This window comes from Psittacula echo (assembly GCF_963264785.1).
Source record: "Psittacula echo genome assembly, chromosome: 1".
In the NCBI taxonomy this organism is placed as follows: domain Eukaryota; kingdom Metazoa; phylum Chordata; class Aves; order Psittaciformes; family Psittacidae; genus Psittacula; species Psittacula echo.
In genome coordinates this window covers 84,743,287-84,756,873 of record NC_137735.1, presented here as the reverse complement: position 1 = coordinate 84,756,873, position 13,587 = coordinate 84,743,287, and the positions used below count along the sequence as shown (strand labels likewise).

At 43.0% G+C, this 13,587-nt stretch overlaps 2 protein-coding genes across 2 annotated transcripts; both read right to left on the bottom strand.

Moving 5' to 3' along the window:
* Positions 1-1,024: 1,024 nt before the first annotated feature.
* Positions 1,025-6,754, bottom strand: LOC308233049 (osteocalcin-like; the record flags this gene model as incomplete). Its single annotated transcript, XM_080639589.1, has 3 exons — positions 1,025-1,154; positions 2,785-2,854; positions 6,688-6,754. 3 exons carry the CDS (start codon positions 6,752-6,754, stop codon positions 1,025-1,027), a joined length of 267 nt encoding a protein of 88 aa, XP_080495715.1.
* A 3,216-nt stretch (positions 6,755-9,970) lies between these two features.
* MGP (matrix Gla protein) lies at positions 9,971-13,113 on the bottom strand (the record flags this gene model as incomplete). The annotated part of the gene is made up of 4 exons (XM_080624916.1): positions 9,971-10,109; positions 11,006-11,081; positions 12,248-12,283; positions 13,053-13,113. 4 exons carry the CDS (start codon positions 13,111-13,113, stop codon positions 9,971-9,973), a joined length of 312 nt encoding a protein of 103 aa, XP_080481042.1.
* Between the last annotated feature and the right edge of the window lie 474 nt (positions 13,114-13,587).

The window sequence follows — 13,587 nt, the reverse complement described above, 5'->3', positions numbered from 1 at the left end:
TTGCTAAGGTATAATATTCACACCAGGGGACAGAATGAAGTAGTACAGAGGGTGGATATGTATAGAACTACATATTTTTTTATATATACACATATATATGAGAGATACAAGTTGTCTTGAACCAATTTTATTTTTATTTATTTCATAGTGTTTATTGGTTTTTTTTAATTCTTCCTCCTTTTTTTTTTTGGAGCTATTTAAACACTTTTAATTTCAAGCATAAGTGCTAAAGCATCAGAAAGGAATAGATTATTTTTCCATTGTGCTTGGGTATAATCAGTTTCACCAGAAACCAGTTGTAACACAAACAACAAGAGACTTCCAAGTTACTTTTTACAGACAGTCACTAAATGTAGCATACAAATGGAAGGGTTCATCTAACAGGACTCCTTAAACATGCCTTTTGGGATTTATCTGTTGCTGCTATACAGGCAAATTTTGTGAGAGTATAATAGTATTTCCACACTTCTGTCTTTACAAAATGATCCTACACTTGCACATATTTAGGGTGATCATACTACCTGAAAATACTGAACTTTCCTAGTCATTGTACTAGGAGACAGCCATTCTGCCTTCTTCCCAGTGAGCATCCTAGGATCAGATCCATTGTGTTTACACACATTGTGACATCCTTCTATAACCCTCCCTCATCTTGCAGAAGAGGACAAAAGGTCTAGCTGTGTTGCTAAGGCATATATTGATTTTCCTTAGAGTAATCACTTTTTTTTCACCCACCGATTGTGTCCTAGGGATTCAAATGGAATAGGGTAAGACAGAGTCTTCTGGTGAAGCTCAAAATGCCACAAAAGACAACTGAAGAGAGACTTTTTTGTGACAGGAAAAAAGCCAATGCAAGCTTAACAAGTGTAATAATTGTTGCCTTGGTGTTCCAACTGGTTAGGGAAACAACAGAAGAAGACCCCAGCCTAGATGGTTTTCTTCTCTCCTTCCCACCCACAACCTTCTTTCTCCCAGGGGATTCAGACTGATCCAAAGCCAAATGAACTAAGTGATCGTCCCATCCCTAGTATCTCCCAAAGAAACGGTTGTAGGCCATGGAAAATCCTATTTGATCAGAAAGATAGTCACAGGGGGGGTAGTTTTCACAACGCTCATGCATCTGCTCCATTGGACTTTTGTAATACTCGTAGTACCTGAAGTAGACAAAGAGAAAGATGCTGTTATGCAGATTCAGTTAATGCAGTTGCAAAGGGTTCACACTCCTGACACTAACATCAGAAGAGTGATTCCCCAAGGTGTCCCAACAGGGGAATTCTCATGGTGAGTTAAACATTTGCTTACATGAGGATAGACTGCTTGATCAATGCTGGGAACAAATGGAATTGAATCCAACTTAAAGCAATTGAAGCAATTGTTCTTGAGGTTTTATCAACAAAGAATACCATGGAAAAAGTTTGGCTATTTTTTGTTCCCAACTTAATTCCTTAACTACTCAGGAATCTTTATTAATTATTGTTATTGTTATTTTTGTTGTTGTTACTGTTGCTGGTTTTATTTCTATTATTAATATTTTTGATTGCAAATTTATTTAATTATTTCCTGTTTACCTTTATTTGCACCCAGTTTCTGCTTGCTTTCCTACTAGCCACTATCTTCCTTTAGCTTAAGCAGTTTTCTGTTATCATCCTCTCTTCTGCTGTAGACAGCAACACTATCCCCATTCAGCTTTTGTTTCGCCAGACTAAGCAAACCCAAATCTTTTAGTCTCAGCTATACACTCTGGATGCCCTTCTCAGTTCTTCTTATAGGTTTGGTTAATCTTTCCTGAAGACTGTACATACTGCTACAGGAGTCCCACCAGTATCTCATAATTTTTTACTTTATTTCTGTATTGAAAATACCCTGCAGCACTGCTGAATTACATTTGTTGCATCCATACTACCAAACTAACCTTACATCATGATTAAATAATATGCTGCAATGTCTGTCTACCTCAATCCTTCCTGCTTAATGCTTATAACAGAAGCTACTTTTATGATGCCTCACCTATAAGGTGTAGTCAATACAGACAATGCAGTTGCTGCTACTGCATTGCATCTTGGTTTTAATCACTGCAGGTTTCAATACCAGTAAGTTTCTCTGCTACAATACTCTTATCCTTTCCTTTAATGATGGGGTCTCCCAATCTTCTATTGTCCAAACCCAACAGTCCAAAGACAGATTGAATAAAAATCTTTTTGCACAGACCTACACAAGATTGGCTTAACAACCTCTTCCAGGAAATATGTGAAGAACATTCCTGCATTACCTCAAATTTCTCCAATTGTTTAGAGGTAGGATTTCTCCACATCTTTGTATCTAGGATTTCAGCACAAATACATGTAGGATCTACATCTTCAGAAATAACAGCCAATGTGATCTAGCCACATTCCTGTAATAGAGCTGTGCTTCTTTTGTAGGGAGTCAGAGGCAATGACCAAGGTTCTGTGATACTCATTATCCTGGAGATTTGCTCTGATAACTCTGTGGGCTAGAGCAGCTTCTAACTTGTATCCTGCTCTCCCCATGGCTAGCTAGTACTATCTTTCTCCCAGGAAGGAATATCAGAGTCCAGCTGATATTCCTTTGAGTTTTCAAAAGGATATTTATGAAAAAAACCCATTTATCTATAAATGTCTCCTATAGCCTGTTTTTGCTGCAACACGTGAAGATAATAACATAGATGTTCAACAAATCAATGCTTTGTCATGTCTTATTGCCTTCCCATCCCCTCTTTGTAACAGATCCAGAGTCTAGCTCTCAGCCTGACTCCTGAGTTGTTACCATTCATATAGGCTGGATCTCTTCCACCTCTTCACAAAGGTATTAGCAACTTCTTTTTTAATTTTGATGCCTACCAAGAAAGAACACAGCAGGTTAGAGATGCAGGCCCATGGTCTATGAGAAGTACAGACCAGCCTAACCTCTGGAACTGGACAGTCTATTCACAAGCAGGTGACTGCCACAAATCATCCTAATCCTAATCTTTCCCACCCCCCTGTTCACTCAAAGCCTAACAGATGGGCTCCCTCCTCACTCCAACCTGCACAACTCCATGGAGTAAGGGCCTTTTCTGTCACAAACTCCGTTCTCTTCTCACACAGGGTCATCTGATTCCACAGCAAATGTGCAGATGGCAAAGTCATGAGAGCATAAAATATGAATAAGGAGAAAATTTAGGGAATGGCACCCTCTCTCCCTGGCCTGGTTAACTTCAAAGTCTTGCCTTACTTTCTGTATTTTGACTCAGACTGAGAGTGATGTGAGATACCAGCCACCAGGCCTTAAAATGCCTCCGGTGAGCCATAAGCAACAGTCAGTGAACAAACATACCGATGCTCACATGTGCATAATGCCATGGAAAATGAAAGATATAAAAGAATGTCAGCAAACATCACCAAAGGAGAAATACACACAAGAGGTGCAAAGATCCTGTTGTTTAGGACTTGGAGAACACAAGAGGTCTTTCTGCCGTGACAGCGTTGGCGCCTGGTCTCCACTAACATGTTGTCAGCACAGTTCCTTATTTTTTCACCTGAATTTGTGGTTTACAAACACCGAGGTGCTGTGGAGCACCTGACAAAGAGCAGGTAGAGCCACTTTGCTCCTCATCCCCAACCAGGGCTCAGCACAGCACAGTCTTGCTCCATAGTATGGACCCACAACAATAGAGGTGTGCACAGATGCCGACACACCAGCAACACAGGCAGCTGTGCATCAATACATGTTTTAGCAAGCATAACTGGCAAATTGTCAAGTGTCTAAGCTTCTAGAAGCAAGTTTCTGAGGCCTCCACCTGTGGGGTGATGGTGAGGTTTGTGCTCTTCCCTCATCGTCATGGGGCATTTGACTGTGTTTCTGTTTGGCAAGTGAGAGGTGCCCTCTCTCTAACAAGCTGGGGTTAAGTATGGATCAAAATGCTGACTACACAGAAACTGACAGCTAATAAGCTGTCAGGAATCACCACCTTTCCCTGAATGCTCTTTTCAGATCTTTTTTTGTTTCCCAATCTGTATTTGTATTGGCTCACTGGAGAAATACCAGCTTTCATGCTCCTCAGCAGCAATGTTATCCTTTAAGGTGTGAGAACAGAGAGACAGGAGGGAATAAAAGGGATTTTCCATACAGCTTTCTGCCAGGATCGGCTTGCTACAAAATCTGTGGACATCCCAAGGTGTGCAATTCACATGTCCCAGGCGACCTAATAGAAGGGACTACAAGAGGCAGCCTGGAGCAGCCATAGAAGGTGCTTGCTTTCAGGCTCTCCAGGTTGAGGGATCTGGCAGAGATGTCACAACCTGTTGCTATGTGGCATCAAACCTTTCTGCTCTGTGAACCTGCACACCAGACTGACGGTTCAGAAGACCCAAAAGAGCAGAGCCTGGAGGCCCTGAAGCAGATTCTGCTACCTTAGCAGTCTGGGGATGCAGCAGTCACTTTGGATAGGTCTCTGATACCAGCCCAGAGAAGCAGGGAGACTGGCCATGTTGCTCACGCTATTTCACAGAGAGCAGGTACATCCAGCTGCTAACAACCTGCAGGACTCATGTCTTGCCTGGGGGCTGTTCGAGCACTGTGGGAATGCAGGCTGCGTCACTAGCACACCCAGAGTGATGCTAGGCTGCCTGCATGGGAGGCTGACCTCCCTTGTGTCCACTGCCACCATGGGTGTGAAAGGCAGTGCCTCTGTTCACTGCAGGTGTTCCTGCACCTCAGGGACTGCAGCACTGCAGGAGCTAAAAAGAAGCAACTAGAAGGGCTCAGCATGGTTCTTGTTCACCCCTTGAACCTATCAAAGGGGAAAAGGAGGCAGATGCAGGATAATGGAGCTAAGCGTTGGTCACAATGATATACTCACTGTCAGCGCTGGGAGATCCTAAGAGGTCTTTGGGATCTGGAAGACAGACACAAAGAAGTTTGCTTGTGAGTCCTCCTCCTCTGCTCTGCTCTGTAATGAAATCCCCCTGTCTGTTGCCTGGGTCCAGCTTCCCTCAGTTTCCCAGAAGCTCTGTTCCTCCCAGAAAGGGTTTTGTAGCACCCACCATTTAGAGACAGACACTTCCATCACAGCAAAATTCACTCATTATGCCTGGGTTTATTTAATTTCAACTTCCTCTGATCCAGATTAAATGACGCAATAAACATATAGCCACCATGGAAGCTGGAGGAAGACCTTCATCTACCTCCTCACCCTTGCTGAAAGCTGGGACAGCTAGAGCTATGGGACCATTTGAATAAAACCTCAAATTTGGACAGAACCCCAAGATAGCTGAATATCTCCTCTATCTTTAGAAAGAGAGGTTTCCTTATCACTGGAGAGAAATCACAAGTCATTGATAAGGAATAGAAATAGGGCCAAAAATTAGGAACAGTTCTGTTCTTACAGCTTTCTGGCTCAGGCTGAGGTATCTGGATCCCCAGCCCTTGCAAGAGGAATTTACACACTGTATTTCTGTGTTCAGTCCTAATCTTAATCCCTAATGCTCCCTGGAAACACCCAAGGAAAGCTTCCTCTAAGAGAATAGAAGGTCTCCTAATATTGGGTCTCCCACACTGCCCCATTTCACAATCTTTTTCTTCCACTGTTTCCCCATACCTTTTTTCAACAGTGTCAGTTCCACCCAAGCCACCAGGTATTTGGTGTAAGTGTATTTAGGGGCAGAAAGAGGGCTCTAGAAACCAAAAAAATAACAACTGTGCTTAAACAAAAATGTTATGTGAGAAGGGCTGTGTGTAGTTCTGGTTTTAAGCAACGTATATATTCCTTGGATTAAAAAAAAATAGCAAAATTATAACATTAGAAGTTACTACAATGCAGATAAGCATTCTGGAACACAATAATGACTGAAAAAAAGCAGATATATATGCCAGACTGAGAAAGTGAGAAAGAGACTGACAGAAGGAAAACACTAATTAAATATATATATTTGCCAGTATTGAATCATGACTGAACAAAATTTAACTCTGAATGAGTTAAGAAGAAAAGACTGAGCTCTCTCCTGCTGAGCTTCAATCTTCTTGCCATAAAGGGAAAACACTTATTTTTCTGATCTTTACCCCCTCCCTCTCTCAACTATAGAGCTGCCACTACATTACTATCTTTTCATCATGAAGACACCATTGCTAGATAGCCTTCAAATGTGATGTGCTCTTATTTCAATGAGACAACTAATTTCTTTGTAATCACTAATAGGAGGCTTTTTTTCCCAAATCCCACATTTCCCTGCAACTGAAGGCTTGACTTGGTACTTATCTCTGTGATCCTACAGCACTGCAGGACTGGCAGGCACAAAATCCTTCCCCCTACCATGGTCGACACGGATCTGCCTGCAGTTCAGCCCTCTTACTCAAAAGTGAACATCCAGCACACCTTTGCCAATTCACCTAAATGCTAAACTGGTTTAATACTTAAACATATTCAAATGTTCAATTTCTCTGCTGCAGTTCAGTAGTGCAATTAGGGGGCAGGGTTTGACCAGTGGAAGGAAGTGCCCAGCAAGAGATGAGGCTCTGTCCCCAGGCCCTCTCAGCTTGTCTCTGGTACAGAGATGTGAAGGTGTACAACGACCAGTGGTGCACTTCCTCCCTGAAAAGCTCTGCGTCTCTTGCAGACCAAAGGGGGGCTGGTGGCAAGCTACAGGGATGAACAGCACTCCCAAGAGCCTTCCCAGGAAAATGTCCCCTTACCTTTCTCACCACAGCAGAGCACTGCCAGGGCCAGAGTCACGATCAGTGATGCCAGCAGACTCCTCATGTCTTCCTTGGCTGTGGTAGTCTCCCTAACCTCAGAACTTTCCAGAGGTTCTCCAAAGCCTGCTTTTGAGCAGCAGTTTATATCCTGTGATCTCCTGGAGACATCAGGGCTCTGGCTTTTGTTCCTTTGTCTGAGCTCCAAAACAAAGCATGTCCTTCTAGCCAGGAGATATTTAGTCCTGGCAGCCATTTTGACATCAATCTCAGAACCTATGGCATTTCCAGAAGATTTTATCTGAGGTTTTGAATGAGGCATTTAAAGAAAAACAACTGGATAAAGAAAAAATCAGTTTTATTATAAACATGAAAGTCATTCATGTTTATAAGTCACACTAGCTTCTTGCTCGAAAGCCAGGGGAGAAACCAGTACGCCCTGAAGCAGAGCATTCTTTCCATGTGATGGGGCTCTCTCATGTAGAAAATCAAATAAGACTGAACCCAATGGCAACCCTTTTCCCACACCTCACCTTGACACATTCCCCTGAAGGTAAAGAAACCCATGAAATAGTTTGCATAGGGCAAACACAGAGTAGATTTTTGCTTCGGAGTGTTTCACCAAATCACTTTGGAGAGCTGAGATTTTTACACTGTTGGGAATGTTAGGTAGGTAGTTTGAGGGAGGGTCTTTCTTTTTTCTTCCTGGAAATATCCTTGGTTTGGAGGCTTCAGTTTGGCTTCTCTTCTCTAAAAATCAAATAAACCTTTAGACTCTAAAGTGATTTATTCTTCAGGACTTGGGTGACTGTGGTTATTTGGTATGTCAGGAGCCTTGCATGGGCTCTTCTACAGCTTATCTACCAATAATCTCATACTCCCCAAACCCACCATCTAAGTTCTCAAAACCATGTCTCACAAACAACATATGGATCACATCTTCCTCCACCTCAAATCCAGTCCTCCTTAGCCCCACATGCAGGGAACATGTCCAAGGATTACAAAATTAACAGCTAAAAGGCTCCCCAGGGCAGTCAGAGCCATTAGGGATTTTGCCAATCCTCAGAAATGCTGTCTTTTAGCTTACAGAGATTTCAGAATTTGGAAGAGGAAAAAAGTTGAACTTCTATACAGTCCAGGAAAGACTGAATATATATACTAACAATTTCCAGCAAAAGTATCTTGAAGACCAACAGTTTAAAAATAAATAAATATCTATAAATAATAGGTATTCTAGGAAAGTTATGCTTCAGAAAGAATACTTGAAAGAATTCAAATATACATTCCATGTAATCCAAACATCTTTACTTCTCTTCCCAACTTTTCCCAAGCTTTCTAACCAGCATGTAGTCTCTTAAAGGTGTTTGGTTGTTGCTCACACTAGCAAAATCCCACAGAAATCTCCAGTACTATTCATTATTCATACTGGTAAACCTGAAGTTGGAATCACAAGATATTTCTGGACACAGACCCAGACAGCATTAGCCCTGTGCCTTCTGTTTTGGTAGTGTCACAGTGTCAGGTCAAACGCAGACACTGTGAACTTGTTGACTTTTGGGTATGAAAGTTTTGCTCTAATTGTTGATTGTAAGATTCACCTACTTGGGAACATGCAGAACAAGTGTGGGTACAAATATACCTAATCTGTATTGCTTTTTTTCCTTAAACTAATTTCTCTCTCACTTTTTCCTTTGGACAAAACTTTAGCAACTGTCAGGGTGGAGTTTCCTATCAGAAGTGTTTTCAATAAATAAATCACATTGTTTTCCAAAAGTTCATTTTCAAAGCTGGCAAAGCCTTGAAGCATATTTTGGAAGGAGATCTGTGTTTCTAATGTGGCAGGTAGACTTGGCTTGAGGCTTAATTTCACAAATCAATCAACAATTTGATACTTTATACCTCATAGCCTTTGATAGCATGCCACTTTTATAATTTCAGATGCTTATGGAAGCCTGGAGATGCGGTTATTGAAACCAGCTGTGCTGTGATAGAAGATGTTATGTCTTGTACACATGCCACAACAGGTAGCATCCGAGCTGCTGTGGCTGCTGACCAGCCCAGAGCAGCACTGATTTCTTCAGCATGTCAGCACTGGTGCGTCTTGGCCTGGGGACAGGCTGCTGCGAGTTCCCCTGGTGCTGGCAGTGGTGATAACCTGACAGCAGTCACACGCACTCCTCAGTGGGCCAGGAGGTGCACAGCAACCTGTGCGCAGACAGGGACACATCTTGGTTTCCAAGGAATTATGAACAATAAAATGGAATTGTTCTAGGTAAATAAGGTTGGGTTTGGCTCTAAACACTGAGCTGCTTTTATTTGTTAATTTACCATAGAATCATAGAATGGTTTCAGTTGGAAAGGACCTTAGAATCGTCTAGTTCCACCCCCCCTACCATGAGCAGGGACACCACACACTAAACCATGTCACCCAAGACTCTGTACAATCTGGCCTTGAACACTGACAGAGATAGAGCATTCACAACACAGAGCCCCTCTTCACCTTTGGTTTCTGCAGCTTTCTAGTGCTACCACAATCATTCCAAGTGGAAGTACAGGCATGAAAGAAGATTCCAAAAGGAAATATGAGTAAAGCCTGAACCATGTACTCCTTTCTACAGAAGTATCCTACCTCAGGACTCAAGGGTAGCTGGATAAACAAGTTGCAATTTACACACTTTTCCTGTCACTTACCTTCTCCCCAACTTTCTTTTTAAGATTATATAGATGCCTTCTGAATTTTGTTTCCACAACTAAGGAAGGATATTTTAGACTTCATTTTCAAAAAGTGCATCTCACCCTGCCTTCTGAACACTATGCCATTTTAGGATGTCTCAAGAGTGGGAGCTGAAATTTGCCAGTGACCTCTAAAAGAAGCCACTTGTAGATCCTGGAACAAAAGTGTTGTAGATCATTTCAAATTCATGGGATTGCAAGGTAATGACTTTTATTTTCCATAATCCACACCAGGTTCTATGATAAACAAACTCAGCTTCTTCATGGAAAAATGCACACCGCCACTCCTAAAATACTGTGACTCACGAGAAGATAGTATCAAACCAGCAATTTATTGTGTAGTAAACACCCACATCTTGAACTCTCTCTGATCTCTGCTACATCAGCTTAGGGCTAATTAATACAGTGTAGGAATCCATGGCTACAAGGGGGAGAAGCAGCAGGCAGGATAACATACAGGGACATAAGCAACTGAGTATGTTTCAGAGCCACTGCATTTTCTGGGAAGATACCCTGGGCTCCAGGCCCCAGAGTGGGTTTAGGTCATCCTTTACTTGGTTCTTCGCCTCCCAAAATAGTGCCTGTAAGCAGCAGCATAGCCATGGCGAAAAGCGTACAGTTCACAGGGGTAGTACTCCTCACAGATCTCCCTCTGACGTTCATAGGGTGCTTTACTACGTTCCCTGATCCTGCAAAAGTAGGAGAGATGAAGGGTAAATCCTGTCCTTTTAAATATCTGTCTACAGCCCTTTTCTGGCCCACAACCCCCTATAAGGGTACATCATGAGATTCCATCATCCAACTGCAAAAAGCTCCTCATACCATGTTCTGTTTTCACTGCACACAGGGGAGCAATGTGACTACAGCAGGAACATTTTGCCTCTGCAGGCAACCTTTTATTTCAGGGCTAGGTGAGGTGATGGGGAGAGGGAGGTGGCTTCTGCCTCAACTTGGAGAAGAGTCCTTCCTCGGCAGTGCCCCCAGCTTGCTGCCTTCAGCTCTTCTGCTGTTCCCCAAAGCCATGCATGGAACAAAAATCCCTGAAACATCCTGCAAAGGGGCCACCAGGTACTGTGGACAAAGTTTGCCTTGATGCCTCGTTAAGAGATTATTTCTGTGCTTCAGCCTTTACTTTCACAAGCCCTAAATAAGGCATGAAACTGCCTATATTTACATTTTATAGATGAGGCAAGGAGGCCCCCAGACGGCCCTATGATTTAGAAAAAGCTGTGCTAATTCTGCTTGAGATTTGAGGACTAGAACAAGATCTCAAACTGAGCTGTCTTTCTGGCCATCCAACACTGATTTCCTCTTCTTCTGTTGACGTTTCCTTCAAACAAATTAAGCAGAACCCCTCCAGCATATGACATGATTTCAAGTGTAAGGACTTGCCCTCTACGATCTCTACTTCCAGCTTCTCTGAGGGATGAGGGACTTCACAGGCACCTCACATTGAGAAAGGAACCAAGGCATCTCAAAATCACCATGGCTGCCACCCCTGGTACCAGCCTGTGCTGGAGAGATACCTCTGCAAGGAGACACCTCTGCCCACTCTCATCCTTAGTGTCCTGAGGCTATAACATACCTCTCCTGAGTGATGGCTTCTAGTCTCGAATCAGCTTGTATGAAGTCATTGGCCCTTCGCCTGTTGATGAAGGGATCTGAGAAGCCAAGAGGTTATTTAGAGTAGATTGACAATTTTTCAAGGCTGTATTTCAGCAAAAGCTAACTTCCACATCTGTAACAGGCTTCCTGTCCACTCTCCCATGCACAGTGAAACCCAGAACCTTTTAATCCTCCCTGTTGTCTACCCCGCTGCTTTGTGCACAGGCTCTCCCTCTGCTTTCACAGGCTGTATGGAAGTGCACACGCTTCTCTTGCTCTGCTGTTAATCAAGCCACCCAGGGGAAAGCTACTGTGATTTTGCTGCCACAGCCCTCTTGAGTAAGCAGAGCTTGGACAGAAGGTAGGTGCCAAGCTGCACAGAACATGGGAGGTCTGGGCACACTCAGCATTAGGAAATTGCAGGTAGAAACAGGAAGAGCCTGAGTAAGTTCATCTGCTTCTAAGGTTAGGTAGTCACAGAGCAGTCTGTGTGGCAGTTTTAGACTGAGATGTCTGAAGGTCCCTTCTGTCCTTTTTGAGAAACACCACAGCCTTATTGCAGAGTTCAGGAGTCTGTGGATGTCTTTGGTATTTTCTCCCACATGCGCCTTTGTGCTTCTGACTAGCTGCTTTGTGAAGTCCTTCTTCCAGATGGTCTAATTTCTTTTTAGTTTCAATCCATCCATTTTCTAACCTCTCCAGGATATTGCTTGTTCTAGACTGAGACTCTCCACCCTTTCATGCTTTTCCTGCGACTCTAACGCTCTCTTTCAGCTGAAGGATCTCTCCTGCTCACACATCCCACCTGTTTCTTCTAAGGTGCTGCAAATGAGTCTCTCCCTGTCCTTGGAGGAGAACAAGCCATGTCACTGTCTTCTGCAATACTCCTTCCCATGCTCATCCTAGAGTTTTTCGAGCAATGTCCTTTTCTAGTGTAACTTAACCTATTTTAGGTGCATGCAGCAGGGGTCTAAGCTCATGACTCTTCATTTTCCAGTTCTTATATTCTTTGCAAAACAGTGGTATGCATTTTTGCCCAAACATTTAAAGTCTTTTTTAATCCTTTCTCTTTTCATCCTGAAACTCCATCACCCAGTAAATTCTATTTCCCTGGCCTGAGCAGTTTCACATATTTAATCCCTACAGTAAAATACGAGGAAATGGTCTTGAAGATGTCTGTAACCCACTTCAAATTTAAGAAAATAGTAAAGCAGTCTCTTACTGAGATACTCATGGGATTCCATGCTCTCATGGGACTCTGGGGAAAGAAAGATTAAAACATATGATAAGATACTGTACTGATGGGATTCAGAGTCTTTCACACACAACAGATCAATCTTTTACACACAAAAACCAGAGAAACAAGATTTTAGGGCACCTGTTTGAGAGAAAGGGATCAGTGGTGTGACTTAGTATTTATATGATGAGTTTATGGTGTTTAGGAGTTTAGAATGGATCTATCTAGTGTCTTAGGCAGGAATTCAATGCTCATGATCGGTCTTTGAGTGTGTGATTCGCTAGCATAGTTCCTCTCCTTCGTGTTCCTGACAGTGCAGTGGACAAGATACCTGTTTACCTTCAAAGCCTGCATGTGGTCTTAGGGAATGGATCAGCCTAGTGAAATGTGCTTGACTCTTGCATGAAAAGGCATCTTAATTCCATCAGTATGCCGCATAGGAAAAGGGGGTTGATATTAGAAAATGAGAAAGGGAAATGTCTCAATTCAAAGGGAAGAATTAAGAATAACAACTCTTATTGAAGTGCAGACAACAGAGAAGCAGAAAGAGGAGCAATCTTCAAGGTGAGCTGGAACAGAAAGGAAGAGGCTGAAACATCTTGGACTACAAATCACATTAAATAGAGCTGACAGCTCTGGAGCAGGGCTAGGAGGATCTGACACAAGGGCAGGAAAGCACGCAAGAAATCAAGTTAAGGTGAAAGAAGGCACAAAGTTGAATAAAAAGCATCTGAATAGACCTAAGACATCTGCAGGTTTGGAGCTCTACCCAGTGAAAAAGGTCACCTACCATAGCAAGTAGCAACCATCACCAAGACAGCCAGGAGCGTAAGGATGATAAGAGCACGCATTGTGCCAGTGCAGGGAAGAATCTCTCACTCTGTCTTTCTTGCTGTGTCACTCTCTTCCCACTGAGGGCAGCTGGAGATCCTAGGCTGCCTGCAAAGTTAGAACTGGAATATTTGTTATGAAAACAGAACCAGGAGGGGGCCCATGAAATAGCCTGGGGAAGGCAATGTCTGGCTGGTACACATTCTTTATGGACCCATAACAAAACATCCTCTATTAGCAGATTGAATCAGCTTCTGGGAAGGAGGGGGCATGCCCCCTTCTTCTCCCATTTCAGGGCTGGGGGCCATAATTCACATGCAAGTATGTCACTCACTAGTACTCCATGGTCAGAAAAGCTGACCTGCACAAGTGGAAGGAATTTCAGCAGCTAGTGGGGGCCTGGAGGCAGAGTTATGTGCTGATCCCAAATGTAAATGTTTGCCTTTCTAATTTTTCCTCTGATCTGCCCTCTCTGCCCCCACCATCCGATGTTT